The following is an 18,084-nucleotide window of genomic DNA, read 5'->3' on the forward strand; positions in this document are numbered from 1 at the left end:
AGAGAAATGGCTGCAAAAAACCAATGAAGGCCATTTTTAAGTTAACTTGTTTTATCAGGAATCATGCAAATAAAAATTACAGTAATACAATAATTGATAAAATGCTGAATATAAAATCCGTGTTCGACTCCTAGTTTGTTACATATTGGCAGTAAAAATTAAAAGACCCGTCAGTTATTGGATAAGGTGATCAACAGACAAACAAATGTCAATTATTAACAGATAAATAATTAAAATTAAATAAGTGTTTCATGCAAAAATACCTGAAATTGAAGTTTTATCTTTTTCATGCTTTTTTTTTTTTTATTTTTTTTTTTTACTGTTTTCTTGTGTTTTTTGTATGAAGTAATTAATCAGGTAATCAACAAGTTAGGCAATGATGGAACTATACTGTCGTTTCAGCCGTAATTGGAACAATAATAAATAGGATTACATTGGCGACACAGTCCAGGAAAAATTGGTCTTAGGTGCATACAAAGGTCAGCTTCAGTTAACATTTGTAATCCAGTCATCCTTGGGGAAGGCTTGACTTGCAGCCATATTCGTGTAATAACTTTATTGTGGAAGCAGAATGATTTTAGAAAGACTCTTTCTGAGCTTTAAGTTTATCTGGGATTTCTCAGGTATGTCACATTAGGCAATCAGCTGGTCCTCCAGTTACTGTCTCTGGCAGTGTATTGGCTAGTTAGTGGTTTAGTGTAAATGCAAAGTATCACCGAGTAAATCATTCTGGCAATGCTGTGTCAGAACAACACCTATATAAACGCTCACATATGCAAACACACAGAGAGCACATTGAGTGTTTGGAGGTGACTCACTCTCCAGAGGCTGACATTGTTGCATTCCACATTCCAGCGACAGTTACAATGAGCTGCCGATTGTTCCCCTCCGAGGCTGTTGAAAGCCTGCTCCTGTGCGTTTGTCGACGACAATGGAATTTGGAGAGTTAACCACAACAGCTGTGCGGATTCACTTTGGCTTTGTTACAGTAGTTGCCTTATGTAGTGGTTGTTGGTGGCGAGTGTCCGGGTGAATTCAGGAAGAGAAGGAATGGTATTTGTGCTCCTGTTGTCACTACATTCCCCAAGTTCAGTTGACATTAGGAAGTAGATGAGGAGGGATGTGTGTGCTTGTGTGCTACTGGAGGAAAGGGAGTCTGTCTTGGTAAATGGTTATCTTAAGTGGAAACAAATTTAGCCTGACTCTGCGACCTTCTATCTGTCGAACAAGGGCTTTCTTTTTAAGTGACGCAATGCCAGTGGAATGTCGCTGGCCATCGCAAAATGATGGAGAGGGACTGAATGCAGCTGAGCCTCTCAGACAAGAGGCAACTTCTTGAAATATGTTCAGCTCACGAATCCGCAAGAGACAGCACTTGTTTCCTGAGGCAGAGCAACTACTGGAAGGAGTTGCTCTGCCTCTGCGAGCAGCCAGAATGTGTTTTTGTTCCAGGAGAAAGTTTAGGGGGCTCTGGTTATTCTCCGCCACTCAGCCGAGGCCAGAAATGGACTGACTGGCTCTCAGGCGCTGTCTGGGACCAGCAGCTCTGATGCAGGGTCACCAGTCAGGTCCCTCTGTCACGTATGATCTCATTCATAAAGAGACTTGCCCTAAGATCAGCTGTTGTCCAGTCCCAGTCTCAAGTGACAAAAGTGTTGAGGTCCAGGTCTCCCAGTCATGATGTAATTGTTTAGCGAGCATTATTAGCTCGTTCCGCGTTGCCTTCTCACCAGATACAGATGGAATTAATCTGAGGGAGGGTTCCCCTTGTCAGTTTTCCAGTGGTGACATCAGCCTCGCAGCTATTCAGTAGCTCAGTATCTTGTCCTACGGCCCAGCGTGGGCTGAACCTCGCTGAGAAGGAGGGCGAGGGTGGGGGTCCTTGAATTTTTGGCTTAATGTGATCTCAACCAAACCGCACCCCCACACCGAGAGGAAAGCCCCAAACGTAAACTAGATGACATACGCAACACTTCTGCACGTGTGTCTCTGAGTGTGTCATTTTTACTGATTCGACTCTGACGCAACCTGATCTGAACGTACTCACCGAGGCTCGACAGGCTATTATGCAATTTTCTAAGTGAAGAAATCAGTTTTGCCCCAAGCCCCTGTAACATTCTTACCTTGCCACACAGGCTTTTCAGCAGATACGTGCCCACTTTGTTTTTCCCGTGTCTCCCTGCCCCTCTCAGTGTATGTATCTCTGTATAGAAAAGGGTAGCCCTGGCAAGGCCGGTATCACCTCCCCTCCCACGCATTAACAGAAACTTCAACAATGATGCTCTCCGTTCATTAAAGGTCATTAGATGAATCATTTAGGCTTTCAGTTCAGAGTCACATGCTTCCTTTTTGCCCATATCCCGCAGGTGTTCAAAGGAATCATTAGGCAGTGTTTTCATGAAACATTCGGAGTGAATGAATCACCTGCCTGCTGGTTATTGTTATCTGTATCTGGCAGTGCCTCACTGCACAACTGATTTTCTTTACCTCTGTTATTTTCAGTAAGTCCAGTCAGGCTCACTTAGATGGATTCAAGACATCTTTAGTGAAGGTCTCAGTGTTTGTTCTGTCATGTGACTTGTTTTCTGATTTGGGACTGTAGAAGAATTGAGTTAAAAGACTTACAAGTTACATATGTATTGTGCTAATCTGAACTGTTATTATTTATGTTTCCACATGTTGTTACTCACTTACAGTTTACTCTTTTGGTCCTTTCTGAGAGCAGTTCCTTAATGACAACATAGACTCTGAAACTGAACTTGCAAGTCGAGTCGGGAGAAGTCGGGCAGGTTTTTTTTGCCCACCTCACCTTTCTGTGTGTGAGAATGTTTTGCTCTGTGCTGGTGTGATCACTTTGGGGAGGGATTTTCTCTGCACATGTCAAGTCCAGACATGACCAAAAAAAATCACAGCAAAACATTAATCTTAGTCCCCAGAACTTTGGTCCAGCTGTGAGGATAGAAGGCAGTTGATTTTGTTTTCACTTTGTGTGCATATCATTGCGTGGTTCATGTGTGAATGTAGTGCAGATTCCAATGACTACATGTGTATGGACATAGTAGTGCTGTGTTTTTTTCTTGGTGCTGCGTTTAATATCGACATTCTCCTTTGGTTTATTTTGCTTTTGCATTTACAATAATGACATTCTACTATTGGTAATTGTCTGCATGTTGAAACTTGTTTCTTTTTTCTGAATGGCCCAGAATAGAGATGGCTGCAGGGGTTACCCCGGGCTGTTGCAGTTGGAGCGGGTTCCAGTAAAAAGCCAGTGAGATGACAGAAAGCTTCTTAGATTTAGTGCCTTTGTATTACAGCTCCTGACTGTCAGAGCATCAAACAAAGTCAGAATCATGTCAAACTGAACATCTACCTTCACTTTTGATGGGTTATAAATATTCACTGGTTTATTTTCTTGTGTGTTTTTAATGGTGAAAGAAGTTGTGTTGACGTAGCATCAAGTTTCGTACAAAATTTCGCTGTGACACCTTTTATCGATCTGGATTTCTTAACATTGTTGTCTTGTTTAGTTCTGTTTTTATTCAGTGTTTTGTATAAAATCTTGTGCTAACAAATCACATCAAAGTATATGAGTAGACATTTCTGGGTGCATTATCTGTCAACGCAAGCTGTTACATGACGTGTTTTTATAAGCAAAGTTATGTCACTTTGCAGAGCTGCATAACTGTTTGTCTCACTTTAGAATGGATGGCTGCCAAATCTAGTTCATATGTGCTCAGTTAATCTTCATAGTTTATGTATATTTGTGATGAAGTTAGCTGCGTACATGAAGTCATACATCTGAAATTGTTTCCAAAAGGACATGAGATGCTAACCTGCTGTTTTTTTGTCTTTACCCAGAATGCCCTTTGACCCCAGATACCCCGAACAGCGAGGCAAAACTGTGCACCAGCAGCAGCCGCCTGGCCGCCCTCAAACGGCAGAATGATATTGAACTTAAGGTCAAACAGGGCGCTGAGAACATGATTCAGATGTACTCCAACGGGCCCTCCAAGGTAGGCGCAGGAGAGGGGGAGGGTTCACCTGACATTCAGGTTTTAGCTGCTTCATGTCAGCCTGCCAAGTTTGGAAAATCAGACACATCAGTTGCCTTTTCTTAAATAAGACAGTTTTGCTCAACTGGAACTTTCTTGTGGAGTTTATTTTTCACTTAACCTTTTAGTTAAAATAACATTGTACTTACTAGAGTGATTTGCTGAGGCTAACTAGAATTAATTAGGAAAGGAAATGTGGGTAAATGGGAGAAACCTCACACACTCTAGCGTTACTGTGCATTTATTTCAGTCACCGTTAAAAATTACAGGGTGCGGTCTAGTCTAACTGAAACAGTGCTGAGTAGCACTGCATGGGCAACTCTATTTCAATTAGACACACAAAACGACATATGCTGCTTATGACAGCTGGAACCAGTTCCTCAGTGGAACAAGTAAACCAAAGCAAGTGCACCCAGAGCATTGTAATACTTTGCAGCTGAACCCGGTTGCAAATGGCTCTTAAAAATACCAAAGTTTAATAAAGTATCTCCTCAACTTGTTGGATTTTGATCATCACCCCGTAGAGATTCAACATCTTTTATCATTTGCTGATCTGCTCATGAACTGCCTACCATTTAAGCAGATTTTCCCCACTTTTCCACCACTGACAAGCAGCACGCTACATGATCAAAGAGATCACAGCCACAGTTTACAAACCGACTTCCTGGTCCAACGCTGACCTGCTGCAGTCGTCATATTCACTTACATTCTTGTGCAGTGAGTGATTGTCACTGAGCTTTTGGGTGTGCTTGGTTTAAATTTTACCCCCACATAAAGTGGTTTAGATAATTGGGATTAATGATTACCTTTTTCTGAGACTGTCAAGAATGACTTACCACTTGTGTTTTATCCCCCATTGGACACTTTGATATTATATTCCTCAAAAGTCTCAGGTATGAGTTTGAATGGATTTTTTTTTTTGGCCAAAATTCCAAAAACAGGACTAAAGTTGTAAGTCAGAATTGTGCCTAAGTTATCTTTCTGACCCTCCCACAGGAGCCAAAGGGGCCACCAGTATAACCTCATTTAATTTAGTCACTGTCATCGTATTTTTTTCAATCCTCTTTAACACTCAGACTTCTAAATTGGCATTACATGACAGAGGATCCAGATGTTTTTAACAGCTCACAGGTGAGCCTGTCTTACATGGCCTTCAGCATGTTTCCCCACAGTGCACTCTCAGACTGAGCTTACTTCATGGACCACTACTGGAAATCTTTGATTCTTCACCAAGGGAATCTTAATAACAAAAATTTGATAGTAAAAATGTATTACAAACTAGTGATACGTCTTACTAGTTAATCTTAGTACAGATTTTGTCCTTGTCCAAAGCACCACTCAGAGGTATTTTGGACCACAGGTTGTAAAGGATTCCAGACTCATAATCACAAAATGTCTAGACTGCTTAAGGTAGAGTCTTCGCAGAAAGGAACCATGACCATAATCACATGAAACTCAAAGCAGGCAGGCTGGTTCCCAGTTTGAATACCAGCCTGCAACATGGCAGGTTTGCTTTTACAGCTTCTCTGTAGGGGAGGAGAAACATGAGAAGGCGCTGACACATTCCGTGTGTCATATACACCGCTGTTTGTTCACAAAGCTCTTACAGTCCTTGTCTCTCCTCTAATGCTCCAAGAGAGGAAAAACTATAATTTAGTTGGGAGGTGTGTGTAAGTCACCAGCGCTGGTAATAACAGCTGGAGTACTGAGAGCCTCTCATGTTCATCTTGGCTCTTGTGTCCGTCAGTAGTAATTGAAACCACTTTGTAGTCGGCGGTTTGGTGCAGTGTAAAGTTTCAGCCGGTGTCATCTCTACTTAACCAGTGACATAATTCTGCATTTTTTTATGTGTCTGTGAATGTATCAGATGTAATTTAGTGTAGTGAAGATTGATTTAATTCTCCATGGCTTCAAAATCCTTTCAAAGGAACAGACCAACATTCTGAGAAGTATGCTTATTTGTGTTTTTGCCAAGAGTTGAGAAGATTATTGCCACTTTCAAGCCTTGTACTACATTACAGTTAGTTGCCAGATCACAGAAAACACAATATAGCTTATTTATTTATTTATTTTTTAAATCTGTAGAAGAGCTAAGGTGTAAAAACAAGTTGCAGTTTCATGTTGTGTTGCATCTGTTGTAGCAGTTTCTGCATATGAATGTCTGTTTAAAAAAGGGTTTGGCTTTACTAAGATGAAATTGATTGCTTTCAAAGTATTTTAAAATGTTGAAATGACTTAAATCGTGTGGCTATATGCCAACATCTCCATCAAAGTTTTGCAAAAATGGACTCAGACAATGCCCAAAACATAGATTCAAAACACAGAAACAAGCATCAGCAAATCAAGACATTATAAAACAAACACAACGATAAAAGGTGTAAAATTCTTATCTGTGTAAAAGTAGATGTAGGTGAAACCATTAGTCAAAATCAGACAAAACATGCTAATTTGGAAATTTCATGGAAATTTCTGCAGATGTGTGTCCAGTTTTAAAAAGTACAAATTTATTGTGATTTCTAAACATAATAAATACATTTTAGGATGTCTAAAATAGGCCAGATGTGAGTCTTCTGAATTTAACGTTTTGTCTTGGTTTCAAAAAAAGGGTACGTGTAGGTCCTTATTGAGTAACTGTGCTACAGTACAAAAGACTGAAAATTACTACTGACTCGGGCTGTCTGTCTGGCCAGAGGAGGTCACAGTGTTTTGTAAGAGACCTCCCTGGTCAGACAGACAGAGGCACCTTCTAGTTGGAAATAGTCCTGTCCTGATGTCAGAGAGGAAATGCCTGCTGGACAGAGGTCTTTCCTGCACAGGCCGCCATCAACAACCAGGATTTAAACTTCACAGGAATTCGGGGTGGAGTTTGCTTACTTCACTGCATTTGTGTGTTTGTGTGAGTGTGTGTGTGTATTTACACGTATGCGAGGTTCAGCAAACACAGCACACAATGAGATTCCACTTTCTTTTTGGGTGAATAAAATTTTCCATGTGGTCACTTGTGCTGTATCTCCAATTAAGGGCATGAACTTGGCTGTTTGTGTTACATACTCATAACAACAAAACACAATGATTGACGAGGGGTGACGTCCATTTACAGTCACGTAAAGTCCTTTTGTTTAAAAAGCAAACTATTATTAAACCTTTGATTTAGTCATGAAATTATGTAAAGGCAAATGCTTCCAATAAACTGTGGTTGTTTTGTTCCTAATAGGATCGTAAGTTACTAGCGACTGCCCAGCAGATGCTTCAGGACAGCAAGACAAAGATAGAGTTCATCAGGATGCAGATCCTCAAAGCCAGCCAGACCAGCGAGCTGAGCTTTGAGAACAATGATGTGATGGGTAAGGGTTCACTTGCAGTTAATGGTCTGTTAGCTGAGAATTAGTCAGCGAGGGTTTTCAGGAGAAATGCCTCTGCTGGATTAAAGCAGAAAGAAAAACAAGGTTTTTAAAAATAGTTCTGCATCAGAATAAAGAATAATGTCCTTCCTCTAGACAAGCCCATCATCAGCCCGTTGGACCTACGGGTTGAGGAGTTGTGTCACCACGCCAAGATCGAGTCTGCGGTGGCCGAGGGAGCCAAGAACGTCATGAAGCTCCTAGGCTCTGGAAAAGTCACAGAAAAGAGAGCACATTCAGAGGTAGACTGATGTTGTGTTCATGTAACATTGACTTTGTCTGTGCGCTTCATTTTCAGTAGCGATTTGAAACTAGCCAAAACAAGATTCTCATAGACTTCAAATTGATCCCCGCGCTGCTGCTGTGCTCTTCTAAAAGAAAATGGACCATGTAATTGATGTTTCTCACTCTATTCATCCTACTCCAACTCACTTCTCCCCCTCTCTTTCTTTTCTCTGCTTTTATCTGCTTCACTTCGTCAGGCTCAGGCTCGTTTTAACGAGTCCAGCCAAAAGCTCGACCTCTTGCGATATTCTTTGGAGCAGCGCCTCAACGAGTTGCCTAAAAACCATCCTCGCAGCATCAGCATCATAGAAGAGCTGTCCCTGCTGTCTTCACCCGCCCTCAGTCCCAGATCCAGTATCATCTCCACACAGAACCAGTACAGCACCGTGACCAAGCCGGCAGCACTCACAGGTAACTGAGCATAATGACTGATACTTGAAGGACATTTACACTCTGACGCCCAAGTTAATCACCAAAATAAAAAATATTACATGTGGCTAGTGGAAAATGCCACTTGTCCAGATGAACTGTTGTCTCCAGGTTGGATGTTTGGTCTATATGCCCTCATGTTCATCATCCAACTAATGAGTGTTTGGTTGGACAATCACCTGTGTTACTTTCATAAGCTGAATAGCACTGCATTGTTAGCCTTTCAGGATTAATCCATCATTTTTGACCACGAACAGCCTGCCTGTGACTCAGTTTTCTCAATGTTGAACTTGCCCAACCTAATGGACACTTCTAGTTCTAACTTATTTGACGTTTACTGAATGTTTACTTGGAGTCAGACAAGTCTTCAGCGTGGCTACTTTTTTTGTTAAAACTGGTGTGCAAAAAATCTGGTCTGAACTTTAGCCAACAGCACTTTACTTATCATAGCTCAGCAACCAACATGGCAGGTTGTCTAAAACTCTAGGTTAGCTTGTCTGCATTATTTTCCTCAATAGTTCTTGTGCTGGATGCATGGATTGATATAGTTTCAAAAATCATATGAATATAAGCAGGTGCCCACTAGTGTGCTCTGACTCTCTTGAGGCCATGTCTGTAAAAAAAAAAAAAAAAAAAGTTGAAATGCTTTGCTGTCCAGAAAATATTAGCTTTTTAATGTTGAGCTAAAAGCCTCACCCCCAGTCCTAATATTAGTTTTTATTTTATTTCCCTTATGCTATTATAGCACATGCTATATGTTACCATTTCTTTAAGTCATGCAATTTTTTTCCTCAGGCTCTGTTGAAAAACACACTCACATGGTTGCATAGAAACAACCAACATCAGAGATTGGTTTGGTTTATAGTTCTGCATTATAGATCTGGAGTTTTTGGATAGAGGACTTTTGGCAATAGCTCAGATTTAACTTTTATTTGTGCTGAACTGTCTAACATTGACTGTCCAAAGTAGGACTTTTAAAACCAAAACTTTGCAGATTGAGATCAGCCTTGTTGATCTGAATTACAGGATTGCTGCCACTTGCAATACTGAGTGATGTAAGAAAATGAAAATGCTTATTTTCAAGAAGTTACCAGGCTGTTTTTTTTCCTTCTCTTTCCTCCCTAAACAACACTTTTTAATAATGCATTTATTGATTTTCTCTCTTACATCAAGCTTACATTTAGAAGGACACAGGGGTGAGAGAAAATTTTAAAAATAAAGCTGAACATTAAAGGCAAACAAACCAAAAACACGTGGCTCCAGCTCAGATTCCTACACAACACACCAGAGGTTACAATGATCATGTGCAATAAGAACATTCAAGAACACCAGGCTCCACTTAGTTGAAACGGTTCCCAAATTTTATAGAACTGGTCTGTTTTTGAAAGTAGTATACATCTTATACAAGGTATTCAAACGGCACTAAATCCAACAGAACTCTCTGCCAGCCTTTAACAGCTGGTATTCCTTCATTAGTCCGCTGCAATAAAATGCTCTTTCTTGCAGCGTAAGTGTTTTGACGTTACATATCTGCTTGGGAGGCCCAGGATAAAATATACTGTCTATCTACTGTTCCAAACCCAATTTGGTTCATTTACATCAGACCAGTACCTTTGCAGCTGATGGCGTGACCAAAGACATTTAAGAAGATCCATTGACCGTCACTTATCTGCAGATGTCATTCATTGTTACTAGGGAAACACAGCTATGCCTTAAATTAGCCAGTCTTTATATTTGTGTATTTGTCCAACGTGAATGAGACTGGAACAAAGGCTAGCCTGGCCTGACTCATTAAACCAGTCCTTTGTGTCCATGGTCAACTCAAGTGCCTTAAAGTATATTTCACTACCAAACTTCTTAAGTGGAAACAGCTTTGAACAGGACGGCTTCTGTAATACGGATGTGTATTGCTCCTCCTCACCTCCAGGCACGTTAGACGTCAGGCTCATGGGCTGTCAGGACCTTCTGGAAAATGTCCCCGGTCGTTCCAAAGCTGCGTCTATCCCGCTGCCTGGCTGGAGCCCCAGCGAGACGCGCTCATCCTTCATTAGCCGAGCAAACCGAAACCGCGGTGTGAGCTCAAGGAACCTGACGAAGAGCGAGGAGCTCTCTAGTAAGGACATCTGACCTTGCATGCAGTCTGAACAGACTAAATGTTAAAGACAAGGGTCAGACATTGCTGTTATGTGCAAATACACAGCTGGAACTGTAATATTGGTCAAATGAATTTTCCTGAATACCAACTAAATGTGCAATAGTGATGAAGAGAAATGTGCAATACAATTATGTGTTATAGTGCCATAGGGATATATGCAGTGGAATCTTATGTCAGTCTTATGTCAGTGGAATGTTATACTGACAGAGGAGTTCGTGTAGTATAACAATGTGCAATACTGATAGAGGGATATGTGCAATAAACATACAAAACAAAGAGATATTTGCAATATAATCACGTGTAAATGCTAATTAATTACTGCTTGGTAGCTTGCGTTGGTCCACCAGCTTTTGTCTGTTATGTGCACTACGTGTTATCGCTTGTTGCTTGTTTTTCTATGTCTTTGTTCAGTTATGGTATTATGTTATTTAGTAATTTCTTTATTTTTGATCTGCCAATGGGACTCGACATGGAAATTAGCTGTACGGCTACAATCTCTCGCATTTACGTGGAAATATACATTGATACGTACTGTCCCATTTTTAAAAATAAAATAAGCATAAATTACAGTCACAGTTAAAGTGTTGTTAACAGCTCTGTGCTTTGTCCTCAGATGAGATCAGTGCCGTGTTGAAGCTGGACAACACAGTAGTTGGACAGACGAGCTGGAAGTCAGTCAGCAACCAGGCCTGGGACCAGAAGTTTACATTGGAACTGGACCGGGTAACACACACACACACACACACACACACACACACACACACACACACACACACACACACACACACTCACACTCACACTCACACACTCTTCTTCTTCCTTGGAACTACACTTTCGCTGTAGAGTCAGTGTTGGGTTTATGCAACACAGTGAGTTTCACATCTGCATGCAGCTGTTGATGTGTTTGTGTGGCTCTGTGCTTCAGTCCCGTGAGCTGGAGATCTCGGTCTACTGGCGTGACTGGCGTTCGCTCTGCGCCGTCAAGTTCCTGCGACTGGAGGACTTCCTGGACAACCAGCGTCATGGAATGTGTCTGTACCTGGAGCCACAGGGAATGCTGTTTGCTGAGGTACACACACATAGACACACACACACCCCTTCTTAATCAAAATCTATTACTAGTAAAGCAAATTGACAGATCACATTGAAGCAACATATGGCCTGCAGTAGACCAATGTTTTTTAGATACAGTGAGTAAAATTAACAACAAATATGGTGACATGTTGTGATGAACTGTATTAGTTTGTACTCGTGCCATTTTAGCTGTATAATATCCATTTTTTAGTTTTGTGGCAACACATCTAATGATATTTGGACATACACTCACATACATATTGGCACACAGCACTGATTATTTTCTGTCCTGACGTTTCCATAGGTTACATTTTTCAACCCTGTCATTGAGAGACGACCAAAGCTGCAAAGACAAAAGAAGATTTTCTCCAAACAGCAAGGTGAGTTATTGCCGCCAACTAGGGCTGGTCTGAATAGCAATTTCTGGCCTCTGGATATTCGTCCCCAATTAATGACAAATATCCAAATATTCGGTTCATCTTTCGGGGCAGATCCAAGTATTAGGATCTCTAAATTAATATTCAGATACCACCGCAATGACTGAATATTTGGATATTCAGGTCCAGCCCTACTGCCAACACAGCTTAACATTCTTTCAAGGTGCACTTGAATGGAAATTTGCATTCTTTTACACATGTTTGGGTGGTGTGTCCAGTTATATTAACATACAGTGTTCTTGGATTTTGTACTTAAAGTACTCATTTGTCCCAAATCAGTTTCTGAATCCCTAAAAACCGAGATTTTTTTGTTATTATTTCTGTGTCCCTCCATGTGTTTGTCCTCCTGTTGTTACATTGTGTTTCATCATCTGCCCGTTCTTGTATTTATTTTACTTTGTCTTTATCAGGTAAGACTTTCCTGCGAGCCCCTCAAATGAATATCAACATCGCCACCTGGGGCCGCCTGGTGAGAAGAGCCATACCGACCGTCAGCACCAACTCCTTCAGCCCGCAGGCAGCTGAGACCGGGCCCAGCAGTCTGCCTGGTTCCCCCACACCCAGCAGGTACACAAACACACATACAGGAAAGATACTGAGAAGTCATTCTCACATACTAAAACTATAAACAGGACAAATTGTTTTACAAAAAATGACAACACCAGCTTTTTGTGGTTTTAAGCTCCATCTGAGCTGCTGCTGAATAAAGCACTAAGCTGTACTTCTGTCCACTCACAGCGATCCACTGGTGACCAAGCTGGACTTTGACAAAGAGCCAACACCAGGACCCAAACACTATCCAGTACCCGACAACATCCGAGAGCCGCTGGTGCAGCACAAGATACCAGACAAAGAGGAAGAACAGGTATGGTAGTGTTCCAGGAGTCACAAATATTGTTGATAAAACGCTCACTGACAAACTGATGTAATAGCAGATCTAGCAGTAACTGAGCAACGGCTGAGCTCTTTGTTCATGCAAATGGAAACCGTGCTCTCTGCTTCAAACAATGTGTCATTCCAGTAAAGATTAAAGTGTTTTGTCAGGCAGAAATGACAAGACTGTAGTGAAACAAGAGAAACAAAAAAGGGAAAGCTGATGAGAAATGACATTTTAGACCGCTGTGTTCTAATAAATATCTTTGTCAGCTATGATCTAACTACGTGTGTTAATTAATGTTCACCTGCAGTCATCAGTAGGGCTGATCTAAACTAAACAGTTGAATAAAAGGAACCATTTTAATAATCTACTCAGTTTGTCTGTGATTAAATGTAGAAAAAGTTGTTCCTCTGGTTTTCTTGCGTCTCTGCAGATGAACACTGTGCTAATTGAAGACCAAAATAATAACAATTATTATCCAGTAGTAAATTGGTGGTCATTTATTGTAATTTCTACTTGAACAAACCCCAACAATTTGCCTCCTTGACTTCAACTCTTCTTTCTGTCTTTCAATATCTGTCTTGTGTTTTCTCTCTGCAGGACGCGCTCGCCTCATTCGATTTCCTCAACAACAGGAACAGCGTGGTGATTAAGCCCGACTTAGATGGAGTGGCGGAGCACAAGATCCAGCATCCAGACCTGGAGCTCACCGCCATCCACAAAGACTCAGATATAAGGTGGGAGGGCCGAGTGCTTGTCAAAGCTCTGTTGCTGTTGAACTTCAGAGAAAATTTCTCATAGAAGTTAAAAGAAGGGGTTTTTTTCTTGCCAGTATAATCCTTTATTTGAAGTTAAAAAAAATATATCTTCGGTCTGTGTTTTTTGCTCATAATTTTGAGACCGTGAGAATGAAGGATCATAACGTGGCACAGAAATGCTTTAAATAACGTTAATGGCAACCTGCCACCTTTTTCATTGTTATTGTTTGTTCTTGTGCTGTGACATGCTGCCTGAAGAAAGCAGCCAGTGCAGTGTTTGTGTAAACACTGCCCCCTGCCTGTGACTCTCAGTGTGTCTGAATTGTAACCTCATGCTGTAGTTTGCTGAAATACCCTGAATACACCGATGTACACTTTATAGGGAAGAAGAGCAGTTCCACTTCAGTCTCCAAGACTTTAAATGTGTGGCCGTACTCGGACGTGGACACTTTGGAAAGGTACATTTCACATGATTGACCAATTTAGAGTTGCAATTAAGATTATTTTATCATTGATTTATGTTGTTTTTCAATAGATGCTAGAAACTTGTGATGTTATCAAATTGCCTGTTTTATCCAACTGACTGCCATTAATGCTCATATTCCATACACTGCAAATTATTAGCTTGAAGTATCAAGCGATTAGCAAACAAAAATTGGCAATTAATTTTGTGTCTCCTTATTTTTGTATTTGATCAGCTGTAGTCCAACAAAACGGGCAGAAAGCGTAAATTCAGTTCCTCTGGATTGTTCCTCTTCTCTGCAGGTGCTGTTAGCAGAATACAAAAGCACGGGAGAGATGTTTGCTATCAAAGCTCTGAAAAAAGGAGACATTGTGGCTCGTGATGAGGTTGACAGGTAAATGTTTTAAGCTGCTTACTCTCACCAAAAATCCTGCAAAAGAAAATGCTCAGTGTTGATGTGGAATTCTTTACCTTTGAGTGAGCTCCTCTGCAGTGACTCACACACACTCCTTCTCTCTTTTCCAGTCTAATGTGTGAGAAGAGGATTTTTGAAACCGTCAACAGCGTCCGCCACCCGTTCCTGGTCAACCTGTTTGCGTGTTTCCAGACGCAGGAGCATGTTTGTTTTGTCATGGAGTACGCAGCGGGAGGCGACCTGATGATGCACATCCACGCTGATGTTTTCTCTGAGCCCAGGGCCGTGTGAGTGACCTTTTAGTGGCCGCAAACTCTCACAAACAATTGTTGAAGTACCGTTCGGATTTCTTTGTCCCAGTTGATCGAACTTTATCAGATAAAATGTGTTAATAATTGGCAGATGTGAGCTTCTGAATGAGCAACATTTTTCTTTTCTGTGATCCTTTTCGCTTGTTCTCCAGTAAAATTTATATCATCTAATCTACTGGGTGTTTTTGTACCTTTACAGGTTTTATGCAGCCTGCGTCGTATTGGGATTACAGTTTTTACATGAACATAAGATTGTGTACAGGTAAAGTTTTACAAATTTTAACTCTCTGACTGAATTCTTTTCTTAGAAATATAAAAATCCCTGAAATATATTTCTTCCTCTGCTTTGCAATTTGCAGAGATTTGAAGCTGGATAATCTGCTCCTGGATACAGAGGGATATGTAAAGATTGCTGACTTTGGGCTTTGCAAAGAAGGTGATTTAAATCTTCAAACTATATTTGTTGAAATCAATCAGCTCTTTGGCAATTTTTTGAACACTAGTGAGTTGTGAGTTTTACTTTGAAGGATTAAAGGATGCGTGAACCACACAATTGCAATGTTTCCTGTTCAGTTTTGATTATTTGCATGTTGTGCCACCCTCTGCTTCTCCGTGTTTTCTGTCAGCATCTACATTTTAATCTTCCTAGAAAGGTTCTAAATATTCTCAATATGTTAGTTATTAATGTGGATTAAAGGTCAGGAGGTGAGGTGGTGATTTGTTTTGGAGTAGGTTTTATTAAACAGCCTCCTTGTTGCTTTCAGGAATGGGTTTCAGGGACCGCACCAGCACGTTTTGTGGCACGCCAGAATTTTTAGCTCCGGAGGTTTTAACTGAGACGTCGTACACTCGTGCTGTGGACTGGTGGGGGCTGGGTGTCCTCATCTTTGAGATGTTGGTTGGAGAGGTGAGAACATGGTTCATCAGGATTGCAATTGTCAAAAATGATTTGTGCACATCTTTTGCATATTCCATATTTGACTCATATGATCCTATATGAAGTAACAGTAACTCTAAAGACCTTTTTATACTCTTGCAACACCGCTGCTTCATCAGGACGTTAAATTATCAGCGTTCTGTCATTCAGATGGAGGTCACTAATGGTCCTCAAGGCTTCATTCAGACAAACACACCACAGTAATGGAGAGCACCTCTATCAAATTTGTCAAACTCGAGACACTAGACAGTGCTGTTCTAATAATTAATAATATACTTTATGATTTCTCTAATCACTGATCAATCAATCAAAGTTTAATTCTATAGCCCTTTACAGCAGCCCAAAGGGTGACTAAAGTGCTTCACAGTGACAAACAAGAGGATAACTTAAAAACAATACAGTAACTTAAAACAGAGACAACAGTAAAATATACAATAAAATAATAAAAAAAACAAACCGTAATAAAGCAGCACTAAAATATAACCTCTAAAATAAATAAAAGTAACAAAAGTCACCATACCAGTAGGTATTAAAAGCTATTTTAAACAGAAAGGTTTTGAGTTTTGATTTAGAAAGACCCAGGTCAGTGATGGTGCGCATGTCGGGGAGCAGTTTGTTCCAGATCCTGGGTGCAGCTACAGATAACACCCAGTCACCCCAATGTTTGTATTTAGACCTGGGTGCTTCAAGCAGACGCTGATTGGATGACCTCAGAGCTCTTTTTTTGGTCCCTTAAAGTGAAAAGCTCAGATAGAGAAGATGGAGCAAGACCGTTAAGAGCTTTAAAAAAAAACATTAAAAGTTTAAAAAGAATTCTTGTCTGGTCTGGAAGCCAGTGGAGAGGTGATATGCTCACATCTGGAGGTGTTTGTTACAAGATGCGCTGCAGCATTTTGCACAAGTTGCAGGCGGTGGATAGATGACTGGGAGATGCCGATGTAAAGTACGTTGCAGTACAGTCTTGAGCTGATAAAAGCATGAATAGCTTTTTCAAGGCAAGGCTTGACTTTGGCTAAAAGGCACAATTCAAAGAAACTTGCTCTGACTACAGTGTCAATTTGTTAAATTTCAAGTCTCTGTCAACTATCACCCCAAGATTTTTGACCGTTGGTCTCAAAGACATTGAACCAAAACTTGATACATCAATATCAGTACCCTCAAACACAATGCATTACATTTTGTCCTCATTTGAAAGTAAAAAATTAGATGACAGCCACTCCTTAATGTCCCTAATACAACTAGTAACACTACTTTCTGTTGGTTGCGCTGGTAGATAAATATGAGTGTCGTCCGCGTCACAGTGGAAAGACAGATTATGTTTTGCAATAATTGACTCAAGGAGCAGCATATAAAGGGAGAATAGAGTAGAGCCAAACAGATAATTCTGTCCATGTGTGATGATAATCTAATTTTTCTGATCAGCAAAATGTAAATATCCAGACAGCTGTGATGGAGCTCAGGATAGCGGCTTTCTAACAAATAATTTAAGTGAAGCTGAAACTGTGACTCTGCTTAACAGCTCCCCTGTCTGAGGTGAAGAGAACAACAGCGTGACTTTCCATTTGATTGATCCTGTACTGGAATCATTTACATTTCTCAGAAATAAATGAAGATACTGCTTCATGTGTAAATGTCTGATGCTGCAGATATTTATATAATTAATTCCCTCAGACAAAAGAAGCAGCAAACTGAACTTCTGCATTTTGTTGAAGGAAAAAAACATTATTAATTACATAATAGTGTCATTGATCTGACTGGTTGTCTTTGTTTTCGTCACAGTAAAGTGTTATTTTCATGGACATTTCAATTTGTAATAAATGTGAAATTGTAGCAAAAAGTGTTTTATGAATGCTTTCCTATTAATGCAACAGAACGCAGTTCATACTTTAGATCGAACCCTATGACATCCTCCCTTTTTAGGTTGCTGTTGCTAACTTTCATGGAAAAGTGACTGTGATGCTAATTCAGACACTGAGGAGGAGAAGTGCGTGTTTGAAAGGCGCTTTATTTAGCAGCATTTGTCATATCTTCATATTTTTCATTTTGTTGTGTTTGTTTTCAGTCGCCCTTCCCCGGTGATGATGAGGAGGAGGTATTTGACAGCATTGTCAATGATGAAGTGCGCTATCCACGGTTCCTCTCCACTGAGGCCATCTCCATCATGAGGAGGGTGTGTAGACAGACGGAGGGCGAAGGAATCAGTCTTACGTGACCAGATTCAAAACAACAGAATCATTTTAACTCTGCTCGTGTTTCCTTCCTGTCAGTAACTGATGATGGTGATGTACGTTCCTGGAAGAATCAGATTTACTGTGTTATTCTTCTCCTTCTCTCAGCTTTTGAGGAGGAGCCCGGAGCGACGTCTGGGAGCAGGAGAAAGGGACGCAGAGGAGGTCAAGAAGCATCTGTTCTTCAGGGTAAGGAGCAAAAACAACACTGGCACAGATAATTATTGTGATTTGAGAACTGAACTCTCGTGTGTCTCGGCAT

At 40.7% G+C, this 18,084-nt stretch overlaps 1 protein-coding gene across 2 annotated transcripts in view; it reads left to right on the forward strand.

Moving 5' to 3' along the window:
- Positions 1-18,084, forward strand: part of pkn2a (protein kinase N2a) — a 28,043-nt gene that overhangs the window by 8,079 nt on the left and 1,880 nt on the right. For both annotated transcript variants that reach the window (XM_035948328.2, XM_023270572.3), the window contains exons 4-22: positions 3,859-4,013; positions 7,267-7,396; positions 7,550-7,695; positions 7,936-8,149; positions 10,095-10,280; positions 10,936-11,045; positions 11,248-11,391; positions 11,701-11,776; positions 12,244-12,400; positions 12,572-12,698; positions 13,311-13,447; positions 13,851-13,926; positions 14,234-14,325; positions 14,457-14,633; positions 14,857-14,919; positions 15,017-15,093; positions 15,422-15,564; positions 17,657-17,764; positions 17,931-18,011. In XM_035948328.2, the coding sequence (XP_035804221.2) occupies positions 3,859-4,013; positions 7,267-7,396; positions 7,550-7,695; positions 7,936-8,149; positions 10,095-10,280; positions 10,936-11,045; positions 11,248-11,391; positions 11,701-11,776; positions 12,244-12,400; positions 12,572-12,698; positions 13,311-13,447; positions 13,851-13,926; positions 14,234-14,325; positions 14,457-14,633; positions 14,857-14,919; positions 15,017-15,093; positions 15,422-15,564; positions 17,657-17,764; positions 17,931-18,011 (2,399 nt within the window). The remainder of the gene's footprint in view (positions 1-3,858; positions 4,014-7,266; positions 7,397-7,549; positions 7,696-7,935; positions 8,150-10,094; positions 10,281-10,935; positions 11,046-11,247; positions 11,392-11,700; positions 11,777-12,243; positions 12,401-12,571; positions 12,699-13,310; positions 13,448-13,850; positions 13,927-14,233; positions 14,326-14,456; positions 14,634-14,856; positions 14,920-15,016; positions 15,094-15,421; positions 15,565-17,656; positions 17,765-17,930; positions 18,012-18,084) is intronic.

The sequence above is a fragment of the Amphiprion ocellaris genome, chromosome 10 (assembly GCF_022539595.1).
Source record: "Amphiprion ocellaris isolate individual 3 ecotype Okinawa chromosome 10, ASM2253959v1, whole genome shotgun sequence".
Lineage (NCBI taxonomy): Eukaryota > Metazoa > Chordata > Actinopteri > Pomacentridae > Amphiprion > Amphiprion ocellaris.